Source organism: Pungitius pungitius, chromosome 13 (genome assembly GCF_949316345.1).
Source record: "Pungitius pungitius chromosome 13, fPunPun2.1, whole genome shotgun sequence".
NCBI classification, from domain to species: Eukaryota; Metazoa; Chordata; class Actinopteri; order Perciformes; family Gasterosteidae; genus Pungitius; species Pungitius pungitius.
The window spans coordinates 228,598-246,311 of record NC_084912.1 but is presented as its reverse complement, the minus strand read 5'-3'; the positions used below and the strand labels follow the sequence as shown (position 1 = coordinate 246,311).

The following is a 17,714-nucleotide window of genomic DNA, read 5'->3' as shown; positions in this document are numbered from 1 at the left end:
TTAATTTGAGGATTAAACATTCAAATCCAAGTAGAAGTAAGAGGACCTTGTATTTAGGTTATAGCTGTTTATTTGAATCTTTGTTCAGAAACTATAAATATATCTGGAATGAAAACAAAAAACATTACAAACAGAAAGGATAAAAAAGGTCAGACATGAAGATGTTTTTGTGGCCCTCATTTGGCCCTCAGCAACAGCCCCAGGCTCCTCACTGTGGCGTTCAGGGTCAGCTCAGGCACGTCTCTGGCCACCCGCTGCATAGGAGCCATGTTGGGTCCTTCCAGAGAGTCCAGGAGCCCTGAAACCACAAAGGAGGACAGGAGGTCTCACACCGAACCAGAGGAGGACAGGAGGTCTCACACCAAACCAGAGGAGGACAGGAGGTCTCACACCGAACCAGAGGAGGACAGGAGGTCTCACACCGAACCAAAGGAGGACAGGAGGTCTCACACCGAACCAGAGGAGGACAGGAGGTCTCACACCAAACCAGAGGAGGACAGGAGGTCTCACTCAGTCTTTTACCAGGCCAGATATGATGCTTCTTCTTCATTACATTACACGTCATTTAGCTGCATTCATTACATTTTGGGTGTGCTGCTGTAAGGGCCACAGGGATCAGTTGGGGGTTGGGTGTCTTGCTCAGGGACACTTTGACATGGGACATGTAGCTGCCAGGGTTCAAACCCCAAACCCTGCAGACACCAGCGCATGGAGCAGAGAGGGTGTGCTGGGAACCGAAGGGTTGGTGGTTCGAACCCCGCCTGCTCCAAGTCAGCTGTCGAAGTGTCCTTGAGCAAGACCCCTAATCCTCAACCGCTCCCCGGGCGCCTCTAAGGCCGCCCACTGCTCCCAGTGCTCCCAGTGTGGGATGGGTAAAATGCAGAGAGCAATTTCCTGTATGTGTAAAATAATACTTGGCTTCTTCTTCTCCATGTGCTACGGCCGCCCACTTATCGTGATAGTTCTAAAGGTCCGTTTGATGGGAAGCAGGTTGACTCCTCAGGAATTCTCCTGAACATCTTCCCATGACCTTGGTACGTCTCCCACAGAGGTCAAGGAAAGGTGTTTAGGAAAAGAGGTTAGGACGTCATTTTTGGAATATTCAAACACCAACGAGGACATGGGAATTCTGACCTTCTACAATCTTGTGGTAGGCAAAGTGAAGGTAGAGCAGGAAGAGCATGTGGAGGACAGACAGGGTCCCGCAGAGAAGGAGACGAGGAGTCTGACCCACTGTCCGGGACAGCAGAGCGGTTACCTGGCAGGTGAAAAGACAAAGGTTAGTGGACAGCTGAGGGACTACAGGCCTAAGGGAGACGTTGTCCTAACCATGCGCAGAGTAGACAATCCTCCACAAAGCAGCCAGAGGACGTAGAAGAGGAAGTGGAAGTGGATGTTGTAGGTGACCAGGAGGACTACGCAGTGACCAAACAGGCCGTAACCCTGACAACAAGAAGGGACAGAATTACAGGAGACAGTTTGTGTAGTTAAAATATACTGTACTTTGTGTAACGTCACTGACCAGCAGCGAGAGCATCTGCAGCATGGTGATCTGAGCATTGACCAAATACGCCAGGAAGTAGATGAAGGAGGAAACACCGAGCCAGTAACCAAAACAAGTTCCTATAGCAGTTCCCATCAGGGTCCCCTCCCTCTGAGAGACAGACGCAGTTATTAATAACTCACTGAGCCGTTTGCCACTTTAAGACCTGAACCTCATCAGCACAGAAGAACCAGGCTGTGTGTGAATGTCTCTCTATGTGGGTCTCTGAGTGAGTGATTGATGTGTCTCTGTGTGCGTGCTCTCTTACGATGACGGTGTCAGACGTCTTCATGCCGTGCAGCAGGATTGCCACCAAAGTGAAGACAAGCATCAGAGGACCGTACAGCTCACCCGCGATCTTCTACAGGAAGTATACACTGTCAGAGGATGGAATCTGACCGCTCTTATTGTGAAAACACTGCCCTGTGTGGACCTAACAAAGCCGGAGAGGAAGTAAAAGGGCGCACCTGAGGGAAATTGATCATGCGGACAGGTATCATAGACTCCATCAGCCTGAAAGGAGAGAGGTAGCATCAGTTAGCATCAGTTGGCATCAGGTAACAGGAGATGGGGGTCCTACCTGCTGCGAACTTGCACTGGCTCCACGTCAAAGTAGGGACGCAGGATGTCAATATTGGCGTAAAGGTTGAAGGCTTTGGAGGCCTGACGCTTTCCCGCCTGCCACACCTGAATCACAAAGGTAAGATAGAGACACCTGAGCGCATCACATAGGCGAGAGACATAAGCAGGTAACTCTGACACACACAAGTGAGTCTGAATCAAGATGTTCCGATGAGCTCAGTGAGAGGCTCCTCCCTCCTGCCAGTTCACCTGTGCAGTGGCATGACTCACCTCGTCTGCTACTTGTCGGCCTAGCTGGCCCTTTAAGCCCTTCATGCCCAGGAACTCGCCGTCCTCGGCGGCGTCGTCTTCGGTGGCTGCGGCCTCTGCAGTCACTTCCTCTTCCTCTTTCATCCTCTGGTGCATCTCCCCCATGTCCTCGAAGCTGGAGCCCGACGTGTCATCCATGTTCTCCATGTCGATGACCGCCGAACCGCCGCCCTGGGGGGTCAAAGGTCACATCGGAAAACAGTTATTACTGTGTATTATACATGGTGTAACATCACACAGACGTTTAAAGGAGGCAGAGTGAGAATGCCATTGAGAGACTGGTTCTCCGGGTTATCGTATAACATCATGACGTCATTGCAGCACTGTTTACCTGCTCATCTGTCAGAGCAGATGTTGTCGTTAGCCTTGTTAGCTTTTTTTAGGTCGGGAGCAGACAATAAACTGCTAATGTTAAGTGAACACAAGGTCAACCAATTAGTTTATGACACCGATTAGCATGTTTCTGGTTTGTTGGCACGTAGCTGTGATGTTAGCATGTTAGCTCACCTGGACGAGGTTGTCATCAAAGCTTCCCCACGGTTCCGTGTTCGTGTTTCTGTTCCCGGAGCCCACAGACATTGCTTCGGTTTACCGTGTAGTTTACCGCGCTTATCCCGGGTAGGAGCCGGTGTGAACGTTCCCGCGGCTCCCTAACAGACGTTACTTTACACAGAAAGGATAAAAAGCGACGTTTGAGTATAATCTACATCACAAACACCACAAGCTCTGACCCCACCTCCGCTGGCTGTACGCAGAGAGCGTGATGACGTCACCGGATGAGACACCGAGGAAGCGGAAATAAATAAAGACTTTTACATTATATTACATGTCATTTAGATGACGATTTTATCCAAAGGGACTTACAATAAGCTGTCAACATGGCCTCCAATGTTTGCACCTCCGCTTTATGTGCCGATGTGAGGGTTGCGGGACAGAAGATGTCGCATGTGTTCATTGAATTGAATGTGATCTAATACACATATATTCATATATATATACATATATGTATACTTCAGTATATATATATAATGAAGTTAAATACAACAAAATAAAAATCTCGTCCCACGTTACACGTTGTCTTTATCGTGTTTCTGATGTGACATCGATCCAACGATGATCAATAAAACAAGAAACCTCACCAGCAGGGGGCGGTGCCGCTCCGTCGGACTGACAGGATCTCGCGGGATGTTGTCTTTAGTTCTCGCGGCACTGGCCCTCGACGAATGTTTTATTTCTCCTGACGGCTCCGTGAATTTAGGCCGCAGCTGGAAGGAAACGCCGGCAGTTAACGCAGCTCCTCTTCTCTTCAACGTTTCTTTTTAACATCTGGGAGGATCGATGACGTCGAAGGGGAGAATCCAGAGCAAAAGCACCCGGTCAGTGAGAAACTGTTCTGTTCGAGAATAGTGGCTTGTTAGCCTAGCCGAGCTAACGTTAGCCACTCAAGCTAAAATCAAGCTATTACCTCCGGTTGATGCCACACCATAAGATATATATACAAAGATACTATTGCTAAAGTGTTTCTGCTTCTTCGGAGAGGTCTTGGTTATCTTATCGTGATAAGTTCTAATGGATATTATGTTTCACGTGAAGTAACCAATCAGTCCAAAATAACCTAAATTGTATTCTTTACCGTTCATTGTTACGGTTTCACACGATGTAACATCACTTTTCACATAATATACACATTACTAGGATCCACTCTGTGATTCGGCAGGAATAGCTCGCTGATCATCGTCACCTGGAACAAGGTGTCATGTTTTGCATTCCGTCCAGAATCGGCCCAGCGGAAGGGGACAGAGTAGTTGCTGTAGCTGTAAAAGTAGCTGCTAGCAGGACGGACTGTACGCGGTTATTACCTGGTGACCTTTGCCTACCAAACTGTACTGAACCCAACATGCCGTGTTTTTAATGGAGTCTGGCGAGTCGAGCCGAGCGATCAGCTGATAACAGAGGCCTCTGTCACGTGCTAGTTCATAAGTTGTGTGTACATAACGCAGCTGTTCGGGTGAGATTACCCCCCCCCCCCCCCGTGTACGTGCGGGCCGGCAAGCAGCGATGGCGGATAGGGTCACGTGTTCGCGTGTTTTCTATCTGACAGTAACGGAACAATAACCGTCCGAACACGAGGCCATGAGGTAACCTCTTAATTCATCAATATTATTGCTGTTATTCTTCATTAGCCTCCACGTGGTCATGAATGTTATCCTCTTGTCATTGTTATATTTTATTACAATTATATTACTATTGTTATTCAATTATTATTATAGATCATGTTATTATTGTCCTCAGTAACGTGACATGAGGTAACCTCTTTATTCTTTAATTTGCCCTTAATGTCATTATTGTGGTTATGATGTTATTAGTTATTGCTTTATTCATATTATATTATTAACATTCATATCACGGTATTTTGTAAGATTCTGAGGTTATGTTGCTCATAAAGAGAAACGTCAGCTCTTGTGAAGGAAGGGAATTCATATCTGATACCGGTATACTGGTAGAATTTATATACCGCACAGCCCTACTTGCTGTTAGTATCAATGTCCTCGGAGACACCCAGCTATCCAATATAAGATGTTCTAACTTTATAACAACAACGAATAACCCACAACAAACACTGCTTAACAGGATAAAACACCACAACAACACAGCTTGTGACACAGCTGTAACTCTAATAATTGAACAAAGTGAGCCCGCCGAACTGCATGCTGGGTACAGCTCGCCTGTCACTCCCCGGAAAAGAGCGACACGGAGCGAGAGACCAGAGACGCAGCAACACAACCGCTGCCCAAGAGAGGAGCTGTGTCTGTTTGGAGGGTTTTTGGTTTTGGAAAATCCCACGTGAGTCAACGTTAGATCAAAAAACGATTTATTGCAAAGTTGGTCGAAGCTCTGATTGCAACACTAGCAGCCACAACAAGCTAACATGCTAACCGCTAGCCGGTGAACAGCTGTTCAGGAGGCCGGCGGATCTTTTCGGGGTTAATTAATGAATGTGTTGATTTGGAAAAACTGCTGTTCGCCGCTCTTTTTTCTGGCTTTCGAGCTAGCGGCTAACGACCAAAACGACAGCTAACAACAAAATACTGTGATACAGTTTTGGCTATACCGCCCTCCCTGATTGAAGTATGTGTAAATACTGTACAGAAGTATGAAGTATGAAACGTAAAATATACATATAGAAGTACAAAAAACCTAGTGATGACATCATAGGAAACATGATGTGGAGGAGTTTAAAAGCTGCTGGGTCGACGGGTCAAAGGTCACGCTGCTGGTTGAGCAGGTTCCTATCAGCTGACTGTTCACAGCTGATAGTGAAGGAGTGCTCCACCCTGAGGCCAATTCTGCCCCACCCAACAGAGAGCGTTCAGTATTTATATGAATATAAGACCATGCATGAATGCCTGATCTGTTTTTAAGTCTCAAGCGTCTCACGTGTCTCAGAGGTCTGTTAAAGCACTTGCATGTGTTACAAAGGACTGGTCTGATAATTGTTAGTGGTGTGACCGGTTTAATCCCAGTTGATCCTGGTGACCCTCCAAACCTCTGACCAATCACACAGCTGCGATTACACCTCTGAATTGAACGTTGACCTGGAGTCAGCTGAGTCCGTCACAGTCTGACCAGAAGAATAGAAACACCTGAACAAATAGAGGGAGGATTTATCGGAATTCTATCAGGGCTCACCTCTGTGGGGTGTTGATGCTGGTGATCTATTTTTAACCTGGAACCAGCTCCTCCAGACAAACACAGGTCTGAGGACGTCACGTTGGACGAGTTTTGATTTAAAAAACATTTCATCTCTAAATATTTCTATTTATAAATAGAAAATGGACCAGCTCATTCTAAAAGGGACACCTGCTACTGAACGGTGCTTTATTTATAGGGTATGGAAACGCAACAAAGAAAATGCATAACTAAATACAAGAAAGAGACCTACATGTGTTCCAATGTTTCCAAACACGAGAATATCTGGTGTCATGCTGTTGGATCAGTTAAGGCCTTCACGGTTACATTTATAAAAACATCTCAACACGGCGTGAAAGGTGCAAACATACGAGTCACAAAGCCATAACTTACTCCATGATGGGACCTGACTCTGAAAGCATCTTCTCGTATGGAGGGGCAACGTAGGACCCAAAGAGCGCTGCTTGCACATCATCAGTCCACATGGTGAACCTCACGTACACGTCTCTTGTCTCCTGTGCAGGATGCCGCAGGACACCGGGCTGAAGCAGTGCCGGCTGGCCCAGGATCAGCTGGAGGACGCCATCAATGGCGTGATGAAGGCTGAGCAGCAGCTAAGAGAGAACTCCAGAGAGGTCAGGACTGTCTTCCTCCTCTTCATCACCATCCTCTTCCTCCTCTGTCTGTTTTTATACCTTTATCTAGACCAGGGGTGGGCAAACATTTCCACTCGCGGGCCACAATGGGTTCTAAAATGTGACCGAGGGGCAGATGGATGGAATATTTGTGTGAATAAATGTAAAAATCATTACATGAAAGGGTTTGGCTTTTAACAACAAGGCAATTAAACAAATTTCCTGAACATGAACAAAAACACATCATAACGTGATGGAAACATCTGATGCCTGTGCCCAAACCAATTACCTCACTTCTTTATTATCTACATTCATTTGTATAAAGTTTTCTACAATTTATTTGAAGAACCATCACTCTTTTCAAATGTAAATGACAATTTGTAAACATCAAGTCTTCAGCTCCCAGAAGGGTGTTTTTCTATGAAAACAAATGCATCTAAAAAAGACAAAAGGGTGTCTTCATGAGGACCAGGGACCTTATGGCAACGTGTGTGTGTGTGTGTGTGTGTGTGTGTGTGTGTGTGTGTGTGTGTGTGTGTGTGTGTGTGTGTGTGTGTGTGTGTGTGTGTGTGTGTGTGTGTGTGTGGTCTATATTTGGACAAGTTCGGCGGGCCGGATTTAAAAGCGGGCGGTACTTTGCTCATGTCTGGTCTGACCTCATCACAGTCCTGACTCAGTGTGTGTGTGTGTGAGAGTTAGTCACTGTATAAAAGGGTGGACTTCACTTCAGTCTGAACACAGCTCCATTTGCTGAACTCTGCTGCTGGTCAATCAGTGCAGAGATTCGTTGGTAGATCAGAGACGTGTCTCCTGACTGTCTCACCTGTGTCTCCTGAGGACAGGTGCGGTTGGAGCTCCAGAGCAGTGTGAGTCGTCAGCAGGAGGCCCTTCGCTGTCGAGAGGTTTGGCTGCTGGGTCAGATCGAGCTGCTGGAACAAGTCAAGACGGAGACTCTGCAGCAGCAGCTGCACCGGCTGCACTGGGTAACCACTGCTTACTGGTCTGCTGGTGTTTACTGGTCTCTGCTGGTGTTCACTGGTCTCTGCTGGTGTTCACTGGTCTCTGCTGGTGTTTACTGGTCTCTGCTGGTGTTTACTGGTCTCTGCTGGTGTTCACTGGTCTCTGCTGGTGTTCACTGGTCTCTGCTGGTGTTCACTGGTCTCTGCTGGTGTTCACTGGTCTCTGCTGGTGTTTACTGGTCTCTGCTGGTGTTTACTGGTCTCTGCTGGTGTTCACTGGTCTCTGCTGGTGTTCACTGGTCTCTGCTGGTGTTTACTGGTCTCTGCTGGTGTTCACTGGTGTTCACTGGTCTCTGCTGGTGTTCACTGGTCTCTGCTGGTGTTTACTGGTCTCTGCTGGTGTTCACTGGTGTTTACTGGTCTCTGCTGGTGTTCACTGGTCTCTGCTGGTGTTTACTGGTGTTTTGTTTTTCAGCTCAGAGGACAGTTCGATGTGATCGTCCATCAGCTGCAGAGCTCCAACAGCAGCAACGACCTGAACAACCAGCTGACCAGCTGCCTGGAGAAGTAGGTTCTCGTCTGGATGTCCCTAAATGGTCTGGGACTTGATTCACGGCTGAAACGATATTGATGATAATGATCTACCGAGAAACAACTAATCACAAGTTTCAACCATGGATCAAGGAGCTGAACGAATGTGTTGATCTGCATTCATGTGTCTGATGCATTTGGTTGTAAATGGATGATGATGATGATGATGATGTTGTTGCTCCTCTTGTGTGTGCAGGTTGTCCTCTCTGAGTCTGACACCTGAGGAAACCCCTGAGATGAGTTTCCATGCCGACACTCGCTCACTGAGGCAGGCCATCACTTCCTTCGGCCGCATCACCGCTCAGGTAACACACACGCAGCCTCGTACTTGTGTCCTTGTGAGGACTCCCGTTGACCTTCACTTCCTGGCCTCTTGCCATAATCTTCTCCATTCTAAAGCCCAAACCACGACTTACCCTCCAGTGGTCCTTCCCAGAGTGAGAACCGAATTAAATGTCTTCCTCTAGAAATTTCCTCACTCTGAAGGTCCACAATTTCATTTGGTCCTCACAAAGATAGCTGCACAAGGGCAGATGTGCACACAGGTGTGAGGACGTGATTGTGGTGTTAAGGGGTTTTCTGTACTTCCTGTTTGCAGCTGGTGGAGGGAGTGTCCTCTCAGAGCTGTCCCATTGCCACCAAGAAACAGGTAAATGCATATTTTAACACATAAAACATTAGTGTGTATATTCATGTTGTATGAAACTATAAAAGTTTAAGAAGCAGAAGTGACATGTGGTTTGTGTTTGTGATCAGAAGACAGAGGCTCTGAGCGACTGGCTGATGGGAGCGCTTCCTTCAAGCAAATCTCCTATTGGTTACCAGTCCAGCAACAACCCTCAGGATTGGCTAATGGAGGAGAGCAAGGTGAGACATGACCACCTGCGTAGTCGCAGTGTTTCACTGCACATTAAGCGAGGAGAAGGAACAGATGGGGGGGGGGGGGGAGGAGGAGGAGCAGCAGCAGCAGATGGGGGGGAGGAAAAGATGATTATGAGGCAGAGGAACATTCAATAGTGAGGCCTCCTCTTGTGTGTTAACTGACTTCCTGTGTATTTGTGTCAGACTTCCTGTCCCGTCCTGGCCTCTGTGGACTCCCTACAGGCCTGGGGTCACCTCATGGACCTGGAGGCGTGGCTCCTTCGAGACCACCCTCCCGTCGGCAGGCAGCGGACCAATAGCAGCTGCAGCTCCACTTTCTCCATCGAGAAGATTGATGAATCAGAGTTTACCGTCAGTCCTGAGGAGGAGGAGGAGGAGGAGGGAAAGGAGGAGCCTAGCGACTGGCTCATCACTCCGCCCACTGTTGCAGTGGAGACCATGTCAGACGCAGAGCGCTGGAAAGAGGTTTTGAAGCCGTTTGACGACGGCTGGTCTTCAAGCGACTGGCTGATGGGACCAAGCCGCCCCGCCGCTGACTGCTCTTCATGCTGCCAGACCACCAAGGCCTTGGAGATCGAGAACCTGGGTCAGCTTAAGTGCCTGAAGACCCCGCCCACCTCGCCTGCAGCCCCCGAGGCACCGGCCCTGGAGGCGTGGCTTCAGCAGGTGGCGCCTCTGCAGCAGACGTGCAGGGCGAATGAGGTCTGCGCCTCCTTCTCCGATTGCGTCTGTGAGGAGAACTGTGGGAGAGAAGCTCTGAGCCTCTGGCTGCTCAAACAGGATGGGAGAGACAAGAACGGGGTCCCTGTAACCCCGCCCCCCGTCGCTGGAGCTCCACCTATTGCAAAGAATGCCCCGCCCACCCTACATCACAGAGAGCAGGAACAGAAGGTGACTTGTTTTGTTCATTCTTTCATCCATGAATCATTCAGCCTTCTAAATAATGAGTCATTCCCTGAATGATCATTTCTCAGGTTCAGGCCATCCTGGAGGCCTGGCTCCACCCCACCAACCCCCCCCTGTCTGCCCGGGTTGCTCTTGAGGAGGAGAAGGCCAGCAGGGAGGACCACAGCTCCGGGTTCTCGTCTCCCTTCCTTTGCCCTCTGGATCCAGGTCTCTGGGTGATCCCGGGGTCAGGAGGTCAGCCCCAACCAGCGGCAGAGGACAAGTGGCTGCAAAAGAAGAGGAGTCAGGCTCAGGTAACAGGCCCGCTGAGACCAGCTCGGTCCCCTACTGGCAGGTGTCCTGACAGCAATGTGTGATCAGTCTGTGCGGTTGTTACAGGAGCGCCTGGCGATGCCCTCCGTCTGTGACCTGTTCTCCTGCATGAAAGTGGGCGGGGACAAAGAGAAGTGGCTGCACAAAGCTGCTGAACAGGTGAGTTCACTTCACTGCTATCAGTCAGTTGGTGGGAAATAGTTCCTTTAATGTTGTCTTTCTTCTCTTCCAGATGTGATGATGATGATGAGGCTTCTTACTCAGCACATGACTACGAGGGGAAACCATTGCTGTGATGGCATCACAATGAGCTCTCCTCCAATCAGCATCAACAACCCGCTGATCAATACACGTCTTGGGAAACCTTGCATTTCCAAACTTTTATTTTCTCCTCCAAATAATTCAGTGAGAGTCCAGGTGTATCTTCATCAAAGCTTCTAATCTATTGATCTTTGATTCATTTATGACTGACTATTCATCTATTAATTATCGAAAGATTTCTGCTCTAAGCTCTTTTGATTTGTATGTTTCTTATTGATTACCTGCTGCGACAGATTTTAAGTTTCTTTTATCCTTAAAAAATGTTGATCAGTTGACATTTAATCAATAATGATGACAGGTCTCCCGATACATGTTCTCATCTGCTCCTGATTGGATGGAGTGGGGCCTGCGATTTAACCGAAGCCTTCTCTTGTTTCCTGTGACGCTGCCTCTTTTCTTACTGAATGTTTCACAAATAGCTTCACAGGTGGGATGTGAATAACTTTGCGTCTTTTCTATCGATTTGATTCTCAATAGATACATTATTATTTCAGTTTTAAAATGTGTAAAGGAATCGTCTTAGCGTTTTTAATCAGGATGCTCTGCCCTAAGTTGAGGTCTTGCAAGCAGACATGGCGTCTTGTACCATGTCAACACCAACTACCGGACTCAAGTGAACATGTAACCCAGAATGCATCTGAGCTGAGCATGCCGCCATCTGTGAGGTCACATGACTGAGGTGATTGGTGCTTTTTATTGGAGCTCGTAGGTCTGGAGCTTATTAGAGGGGCTGATATATATATAGCAATGTATATTCTTTACAATAATAAACCTGATGACATAACTTTGTCTCCTCCCTCTTGGTTTATCCTGAAAGTTTATTTTTAAGTGAATGATTTTACTCTGAAAGTTCTAGTTGAATTTAAATATAAAAGTCCATCTCCTAAATTGTGGAACAAGCTCTCTGATAGACACACCTCTTCAGACTCTACCTCCACTAAAACACTAACAAACTGTAGACCTTAAACTGGACTTATAAAGGCTCGCATCTAACCAGTTGTACATCAACTTCTTTTATGAAATTGCTCTTTGTTGTTTGTTGTTCTTCTGAGTTTGTTTCCTTTTAGTTGAAATGCACTTATTGTAAGTTGCTTTGGATAAAAGCCTCAGCTAAATGACGTGATGTGATGTCTTTGAGTAGATGAGAAAAGTGTCTCCAAGTCTCTAGTCTTCATCCTTGTAGCCTTCGTAGACCTGAGCTGGTCCTCAACAGCCGCAGAGGCCTACAGGGGGACTTCCTGCTTGCGTCATCAGCATTACCTCCCCTGCTCCCGTTGCCTAGCAACCTGCTGACCTCAACAATAAAATCCTGAAACCCGAAAACCTTTTAAAGTACAGATAATTTTAAAGTAACATCTAATTTCGAAAGATACCCTTCTCCGGAGCATGATATATTTCAGGCTTAGTTTTCCGGGTATTTTACATTTAAATGAATGACGGAGAAATACACAAATATGGACCATTTGTAAAATATATTTATAATATAAACAATGTTTTTTCCCTCAAGGATCCTAATCCGGCTGTGAACATGAACTGGTCGGAAGTATCATTCTGACGAGATAAAAGAAGCTTAATGAAATCCGTAATTTTTCCATTGAGTTCAACATTCCCTGGAAAACTTCTGTTATTGTTCACAGAAACGCAACATGGACGAGTTAACGGAAAAGAAACGGTCAGAACACAAAATACACAGAGAGAACCTTCAAAACAAACTGTATTGGGGAGAAAGCGATAGATGAGAGACGTACCGAAACCTCACGACACTTCACGACATTTGGCGGCATAGTTTGCGGCTTTCAGTCCGCAAGCCAATCGGATTGGACGCACGGAGCGTGGTGCGTAGTAGCTCCGCTAATCATTGGCTGGAGAGGCTCCGGACGCTGCGCAACCTTCCGCCTCCGAGGCGCATCGTCCTGTCCGCCCCGCTGGACTCGGTGCCGCTCCGTGCCGCTCTAGCAGGGACGTCGCAGCAGCGGTTGCTAGCCAACAGGCCGCCGCTGCTCTCCGGGTGAGATGTGACCGAGCTGCGGCGGAAACAAGCGACTTGTTCTCACCTCGAACCGAAGCGGACTGATCCGGGTTCAACCGTGAGTGTTTACAGGGGCTACCGGGAAAATGACGGGCAGGAGGAGCGGCGCTGTGCACCTTACTGTGTGTGTGTGTGTGTGTGCGCGTGTGCGTGCGTGCGTGCGTGTGTGCGCGTGCAAACCACAATAGATGTCCATGTGAAGGAGGAGAAAGGTGACATGGAGCAATGAAGAGGAGGCCTCACTATTGAATGTTCCTCTGCCTCATAATCATCTTTTCCTCCTCCCCATCTGTTCCTCTTCCTCCTCCTCCTCCTCCCCATCTGTTCCTCCTCCTCTTCCTCCTCCTCCTCCTCCCCCCCATCTGTTCCTCCTCCTCGTCCTCATCATCTTTACCTTCCCACATCTGTTCGTCCTCATAATAATGTTCCTCTCCCTCCTTATAGCTGTTTGTTCCATCTTCTCATCATCGTCTGTTCCTCCTCCTCATCTGCTCCTCATTGTTTGTACTTCGTCAACTGTTTCTCCTCTTCTTCATCTGTTCCTCCTCCTCCTTATAGTTGTTTATTCCTCCTCGTTATTGTTGTTTGTTCTTTCTCATTGTCGTATGTTCCTCTTCGTGATCTGCTCGTCCTTTTCATCATGTGTTCCTCCTCTTCATCATCGGTTCCTCCTCTTCAACTGTTTCTCCCCTTCATCTGTTTCTCCTCTTCATCAACTGTTTATACCCCTCTTCATCTGTTCCTCCTCTTCCTCCTCTTTTTCTTGTACTCATCATAATTGTATAAATTCCACTTTAAACTTTTCTTATACCATTGAATTAAATGGCATTTTATTGTAATATTTAATTATTTCACATTTTACAATGTTTTATTTTGATGAACTATTATGTTATTGTAGTATTATTTATACTTTTTTTTACATTCTGTTGTTTTACTATGTCTTTTATTCTGAAGGACAACCAACCGTACTTCCGTTTCATCGCAGCCATTTAATCCTTTCCCACAATGCTTTGTGTCCACGTCCCCTGCTTCCTGTTTATTGTGACCGTCTCCACCGGTAACATTTTAACGTTTATGCCGCCGTGCCGCCGTCTAAACATCGGTGAGTAACCGAATTCCGACTCGTTTAGCCGCCAAATCCGGTTTACATCGTTTATTCCGCCGTTAGCTCTTTTATTTTGACAGTTGAGAGAAAATGCCTGATCTGCTTCCTCATCACTGACACGGAGCCCGACCGAGCCCCGGAACTCCTCTCAAAAGCTGCACTATTTAGCGCCTCCTCGCTTTCCGAGCCGCTCAAACGGTGCTTTCCGAGCCGCGGACGCGTTGTAGCGAACTAGAGGAGGCCGCGGTGAGTTCGGCTTCCTCCCGACTCACCGATAAGATGGAGGTCTGGATGAAATGTCATCAACGCGCAAAAACCTCCAACCCTGATCCAACGTGGGATGAAAGGGAGAACTATTTGATGCACCGTGATCCGGTTTAAAGGGCGGCTTTCTGAATGCAGTTCGGCGGAGCGGTCTGGCACGGATACAGTCCCCAAATCCGATGTGTAGCTTTATTCCCCATTTTATGAATATTAAAGTGTTGTCAGTCATGAGGTCAGAGGTTACATGTCTGTATAATCTGCAGTGATGTGTATATATACGCACATATGTGTATGTAGGTCAGTGAACGCATCACTGAGCAACATAAGCTTTTTAATAGATGATTTTATTAAATACCCTCTCCTCCCTCTTCAGGGCTGTAGCTGCTCTTTTGCCTCCCTGGAGTCAGGATGGAGGACTCGGAGACGGAGCTGGTGGTGTCCGAGTCGGATGCTCTGGGTGCAGACTTCATCACAGTGGAGTTGGACACTCAGCCTATCGAGTACGTGGTGAAGTGGGCCGAGGTGGGGTCAAAGTTCACCATCTCCTGCGTGAAGAAGGAATCCGACGACCCAACGGAGCTGACGGCGGAGCAGCTGAAGATGGAGACTGAGGAGGCCTTCTTCGCTCCCTACGAGGAGGTGTACCCCTGCGAGGTGACGGAGCAGAGCGTGGAGATCAAGACCGACTCCGATGATGATGAGGAGGACACCGAGGAGGAGCAGGAGGTGCTGGTGGAGGCGGTAGGCAGCCAGCCAGAGGGCGAGGCTGATTCGGACCTGGCCGACTTTGAGCCGGACGAGCGTCAGTACCGCTGCAGCTATTGCGGAAAGAGCTACAGCCACGCCTCCAGCCTCTACCGCCACCAGCAGACGCATGGAGGCCAGAGCGCCGGCGGGGCTCCAGCGCCCGCCAAACGGGCCCTGGAGCCCACGCCCCAAGAGGCGCGGTACACCTGCCCCCACTGTGGGATGAGCTTCAAAGGAAGCAGGTAATCCTTACTTACTCCTCCCCGTCTCCTTGTTTATTCACTGATTCACTCCTCCTGTTTCCTTGTGTCCTTCACTAACCCCCCCCCTCCTAGTTTCCTTCACTGACTCCTACTTCCATGTCTTCCGCTGACTCCTGTCTCCACGCCTCCTTGCAGGATGCTGGGCAGTCACCTGCGGCTGCACGGGAAGAGAAGGATTCACCCGTGCAACCTCTGTGGGAAGGAGTTCAACCACAGCTCCAGCCTGTCGCGCCACCGCCTCATCCACAAGAAGGGGAAGGGGCCCAAAGATGTGGCCCCCAGCCCTAACATGGCCGCCATGCGCCGCTCGCTGAAAGCTAAGAACAAGAAGCCCAGGAGGCAGCAGAGGCAGCAAGCCGCGGACATGTTGGAGAGTCCGGCTGGAGACAAGTTCTACGCCTGCCCGCAGTGTGACATGAGCTTCAGGACCTCCACCCAGCTCTCCAAGCATCAGGTGACCCACGTCAAGGAGCTGCTGAACAACTACACCCCTGGCAAGGAGAACCTCGGGGAGACCTCCTCGGACCTCAAGATCCGCCTCAAGCTCTGCTCACGAGACAAGCCCAACTTCTACACCCTGTGCAAGAAGAACCGCCGGCGCCGGGCCAACCGGCCTGGCAGGCGGGGCGCCTCCATCTCGGAGGAGGAGCGAGGAGGAGGAGCCGGCCGTCACGTGTGCAGCCAGTGCGGGAAGCGGTTCAGCCACGCCTCCAGTCTGGCTCGGCACCAGCAGACCCACCGTGCTGGGGACGGAGAGGCCCGGGCCAAGCTGCAGCAGCACCACCACCAGAAACAACTCCACGCCAAGACCAAGACCTTCACCTGCGCTGCCTGCAACAAGACCTTCATGCACTCCTCCAGCTTCTCCCGCCACAAGAAGGCCCACATGGAGGAGGAGCAGCGGGCCCGGGCCGCCGCCGACAAACGCCGGAAGAGGGCGGTCCTGGACGAGACCGCCCCGCTGGAGTCCGACTCGGAGTGAGGTTTCTGCCGGCTTGGACCGGTTTTCAACCTGTTCTGGGTTGGTTCTGAATCAGCACCGACTGGTTCTGGACTGGGTCAGAGCCAGTTCTGGAAAAGTTCTAATTCAACAACATTCTGGACCAGTTGGGGACAGATTCTGGGCCGTTGGTCAACTGGACCTGGTTGGTACTTGTCTAGTGTAAATAGCAGCAGGACTTCCATATATGGTCATACCTGACGATAGCTTACAGATGGAATTAGATCTAAAGTGTTAGCCCCGCCCCTCGTCCCGGCCACCTCCACCTGTCTGTCAGGTTGCACACAGACGCTGCTCCCGTTCATCCTGCCCATTTCCCATCTGCCACCTGGGGAGAAAGCTTGGATATTTCCCATCAGCCCTGATACCGTTGACACATTCAATTTCTATATCGAAACAAAGCACACAGTGCATTGTGGGTAAACTAGTTACTTACTAAAAAGATTCATAACAACAATCAAGGCGGTCAATTCAGTTGTAACTTTGTAAAGCTGAAAACGGGTCCAGGGCTCATCTGGTCCAGGACTGATCTAGTTCAGGTCTGGATTGTGATTGACGGAAGTTCTGCTGGTGTACGGTTCTGAATGGTTAATGGGAGCAGAGAGCTGATTGGTTGAGCTAGTGTTTCCTCCACGTTAACGTTTGCATGAAGACTTTAACCTGCAGCTTGTCGGCCATGTTTGTAGTTTTTTGGTGGTTTTGTGGAGGTCAAAGCTTAAACTGCACTTCTTATTTATGAATTTGGAACAATGTTGTAATATATAAATATTTAAATGTGACTCATAAATAAAGACATAACCGCCCTTGTTACCGTAGCAACACCACCTGCATCGTCTTCATCGGACAGATAGGAAGTGACCTGCGGACGTCCATTTTTCAAAGTCACAAAAGAATCCATTAGTGAAAGACTGACGGGCGTCTTGGACCGATCAGGGACCAGGTCTTCTTCCCTGACACCCCCCCACCTCCCCTCCTCCAGCCGTCAGATGGCGGAAGACACTTTGAGTTTTTACCGTGTGAATTGGCTTTGACTTAATTTTATGGTATTTATAAGTGTGTGTGTGTGTGTGTAGGCGGCTGCGCTATGGACCTCCTGTAGAACACGTATCTCTTCATCCTCCTGGTTTTAGTTCTCTCGGTTCCCTTCAAGCCGCCGTCCTCGTCCACAGTATTTTGCATTTGGATCCATGTTGTGTTGGTTTCTGTCCTCACCTGCAGGTAGAAGGTTGTTCGTCATTGTATCGTGTTTGACAATAGAATAAAAACCCAGTTGACATGTTTTGTCTTGCGTTTTGTAATAAACCTTAAAAAGAACAAGCTTCTTGTGTGAGTGTCTTCACTAAGTGAACTTGTTTCACACTGAAGGCTCCACGGAAGCCAACAAAAGACATTAAAATCACTAAGTTTTGATTTTATTTCAAATGAAGTTGTCTTAATACTGACTTTTGTGGGCGGAGCCCCGACCTCTACAGAAGGTGTTCCTGTTGGGTTCTGATTACCTGTGTGTGTGTCTGTCTGTCCTTCACTAGGTCTGAATTCTTTGGGCTGCATCCTTGTAGGACCTAGCCTTCTGGTC

The 17,714-nt window shown here is 48.6% G+C and overlaps 3 protein-coding genes across 12 annotated transcripts; 2 read left to right on the top strand and 1 right to left on the bottom strand.

The window, feature by feature from the left end:
• Positions 1 to 37: 37 nt before the first annotated feature.
• yipf3 (Yip1 domain family, member 3) lies at positions 38 to 3,705 on the bottom strand. Its single transcript, XM_037465288.2, has 10 exons — positions 3,574 to 3,705; positions 2,942 to 3,097; positions 2,396 to 2,605; positions 2,124 to 2,230; positions 2,011 to 2,056; positions 1,812 to 1,904; positions 1,523 to 1,654; positions 1,330 to 1,443; positions 1,135 to 1,258; positions 38 to 298 (listed from the first exon to the last, which is right to left on the bottom strand). The coding sequence occupies exons 2-10, from the start codon at positions 3,011 to 3,013 to the stop codon at positions 177 to 179; spliced, it is 1,020 nt and encodes a 339-aa protein (XP_037321185.1). The 5' UTR covers positions 3,014 to 3,097; positions 3,574 to 3,705; the 3' UTR covers positions 38 to 176.
• ncoa4 (nuclear receptor coactivator 4) lies at positions 3,669 to 11,514 on the top strand. Of its 8 annotated transcripts, none has more exons than XM_037465283.2 (12): positions 3,682 to 3,810; positions 5,066 to 5,278; positions 6,648 to 6,759; positions 7,602 to 7,742; positions 8,194 to 8,285; positions 8,506 to 8,614; positions 8,908 to 8,958; positions 9,069 to 9,176; positions 9,375 to 10,082; positions 10,166 to 10,390; positions 10,476 to 10,568; positions 10,642 to 11,514. In XM_037465283.2, the coding sequence occupies exons 1-12, from the start codon at positions 3,773 to 3,775 to the stop codon at positions 10,645 to 10,647; spliced, it is 1,896 nt and encodes a 631-aa protein (XP_037321180.2). In that variant the 5' UTR covers positions 3,682 to 3,772; the 3' UTR covers positions 10,648 to 11,514. The 8 variants fall into 8 exon arrangements, with proteins under 8 accessions (XP_037321183.2, XP_062422411.1, XP_037321180.2 ...); XM_037465282.2 differs by having other exon boundaries at positions 9,066 to 9,176; XM_037465284.2 differs by lacking the exon at positions 3,682 to 3,810 and adding an exon at positions 4,484 to 4,572 and having other exon boundaries at positions 9,066 to 9,176.
• A 1,064-nt stretch (positions 11,515 to 12,578) lies between these two features.
• LOC119214486 (zinc finger and SCAN domain-containing protein 22) lies at positions 12,579 to 17,417 on the top strand. 3 transcript variants are annotated; one of them, XM_037466278.2, is made up of 3 exons: positions 12,579 to 12,817; positions 14,502 to 15,117; positions 15,274 to 17,417. In XM_037466278.2, exons 2-3 carry the CDS (start codon positions 14,537 to 14,539, stop codon positions 16,118 to 16,120), a joined length of 1,428 nt encoding a protein of 475 aa, XP_037322175.1. In that variant the 5' UTR covers positions 12,579 to 12,817; positions 14,502 to 14,536; the 3' UTR covers positions 16,121 to 17,417. The 3 variants fall into 3 exon arrangements, with proteins under 3 accessions (XP_037322175.1, XP_037322176.1, XP_037322178.1); XM_037466279.2 differs by lacking the exon at positions 12,579 to 12,817 and adding an exon at positions 13,288 to 13,861; XM_037466281.2 differs by lacking the exon at positions 12,579 to 12,817 and adding an exon at positions 13,936 to 14,110.
• The last annotated feature ends 297 nt before the right edge of the window (positions 17,418 to 17,714 follow it).

Excerpts from the sequence above, each read along its gene's own strand:
- yipf3 (XM_037465288.2), bottom strand. The coding sequence starts at position 3,013 with ATGTCTGTGGGCTCCGGGAACAGAAACACGAACACGGAACCGTGGGGA. Across the intron at positions 2,231-2,395 it reads GCCGACAAGTAGCAGACGAG|GTGTGGCAGGCGGGAAAGCG; the intron begins GTGAGTCATGCC and ends TTTGTGATTCAG. Across the intron at positions 1,655-1,811 it reads AGACGTCTGACACCGTCATC|AGGGAGGGGACCCTGATGGG; the intron begins GTAAGAGAGCAC and ends TCTGTCTCTCAG.
- ncoa4 (XM_037465282.2), top strand. The coding sequence starts at position 3,773 with ATGACGTCGAAGGGGAGAATCCAGAGCAAAAGCACCCG. Across the intron at positions 8,615-8,907 it reads TCGGCCGCATCACCGCTCAG|CTGGTGGAGGGAGTGTCCTC; the intron begins GTAACACACACG and ends TCCTGTTTGCAG. Across the intron at positions 9,177-9,374 it reads GGCTAATGGAGGAGAGCAAG|ACTTCCTGTCCCGTCCTGGC; the intron begins GTGAGACATGAC and ends TATTTGTGTCAG.
- LOC119214486 (XM_037466278.2), top strand. The coding sequence starts at position 14,537 with ATGGAGGACTCGGAGACGGAGCTGGTGGTGTCCGAGTCGGATGCTCTG. Across the intron at positions 15,118-15,273 it reads ATGAGCTTCAAAGGAAGCAG|GATGCTGGGCAGTCACCTGC; the intron begins GTAATCCTTACT and ends GCCTCCTTGCAG.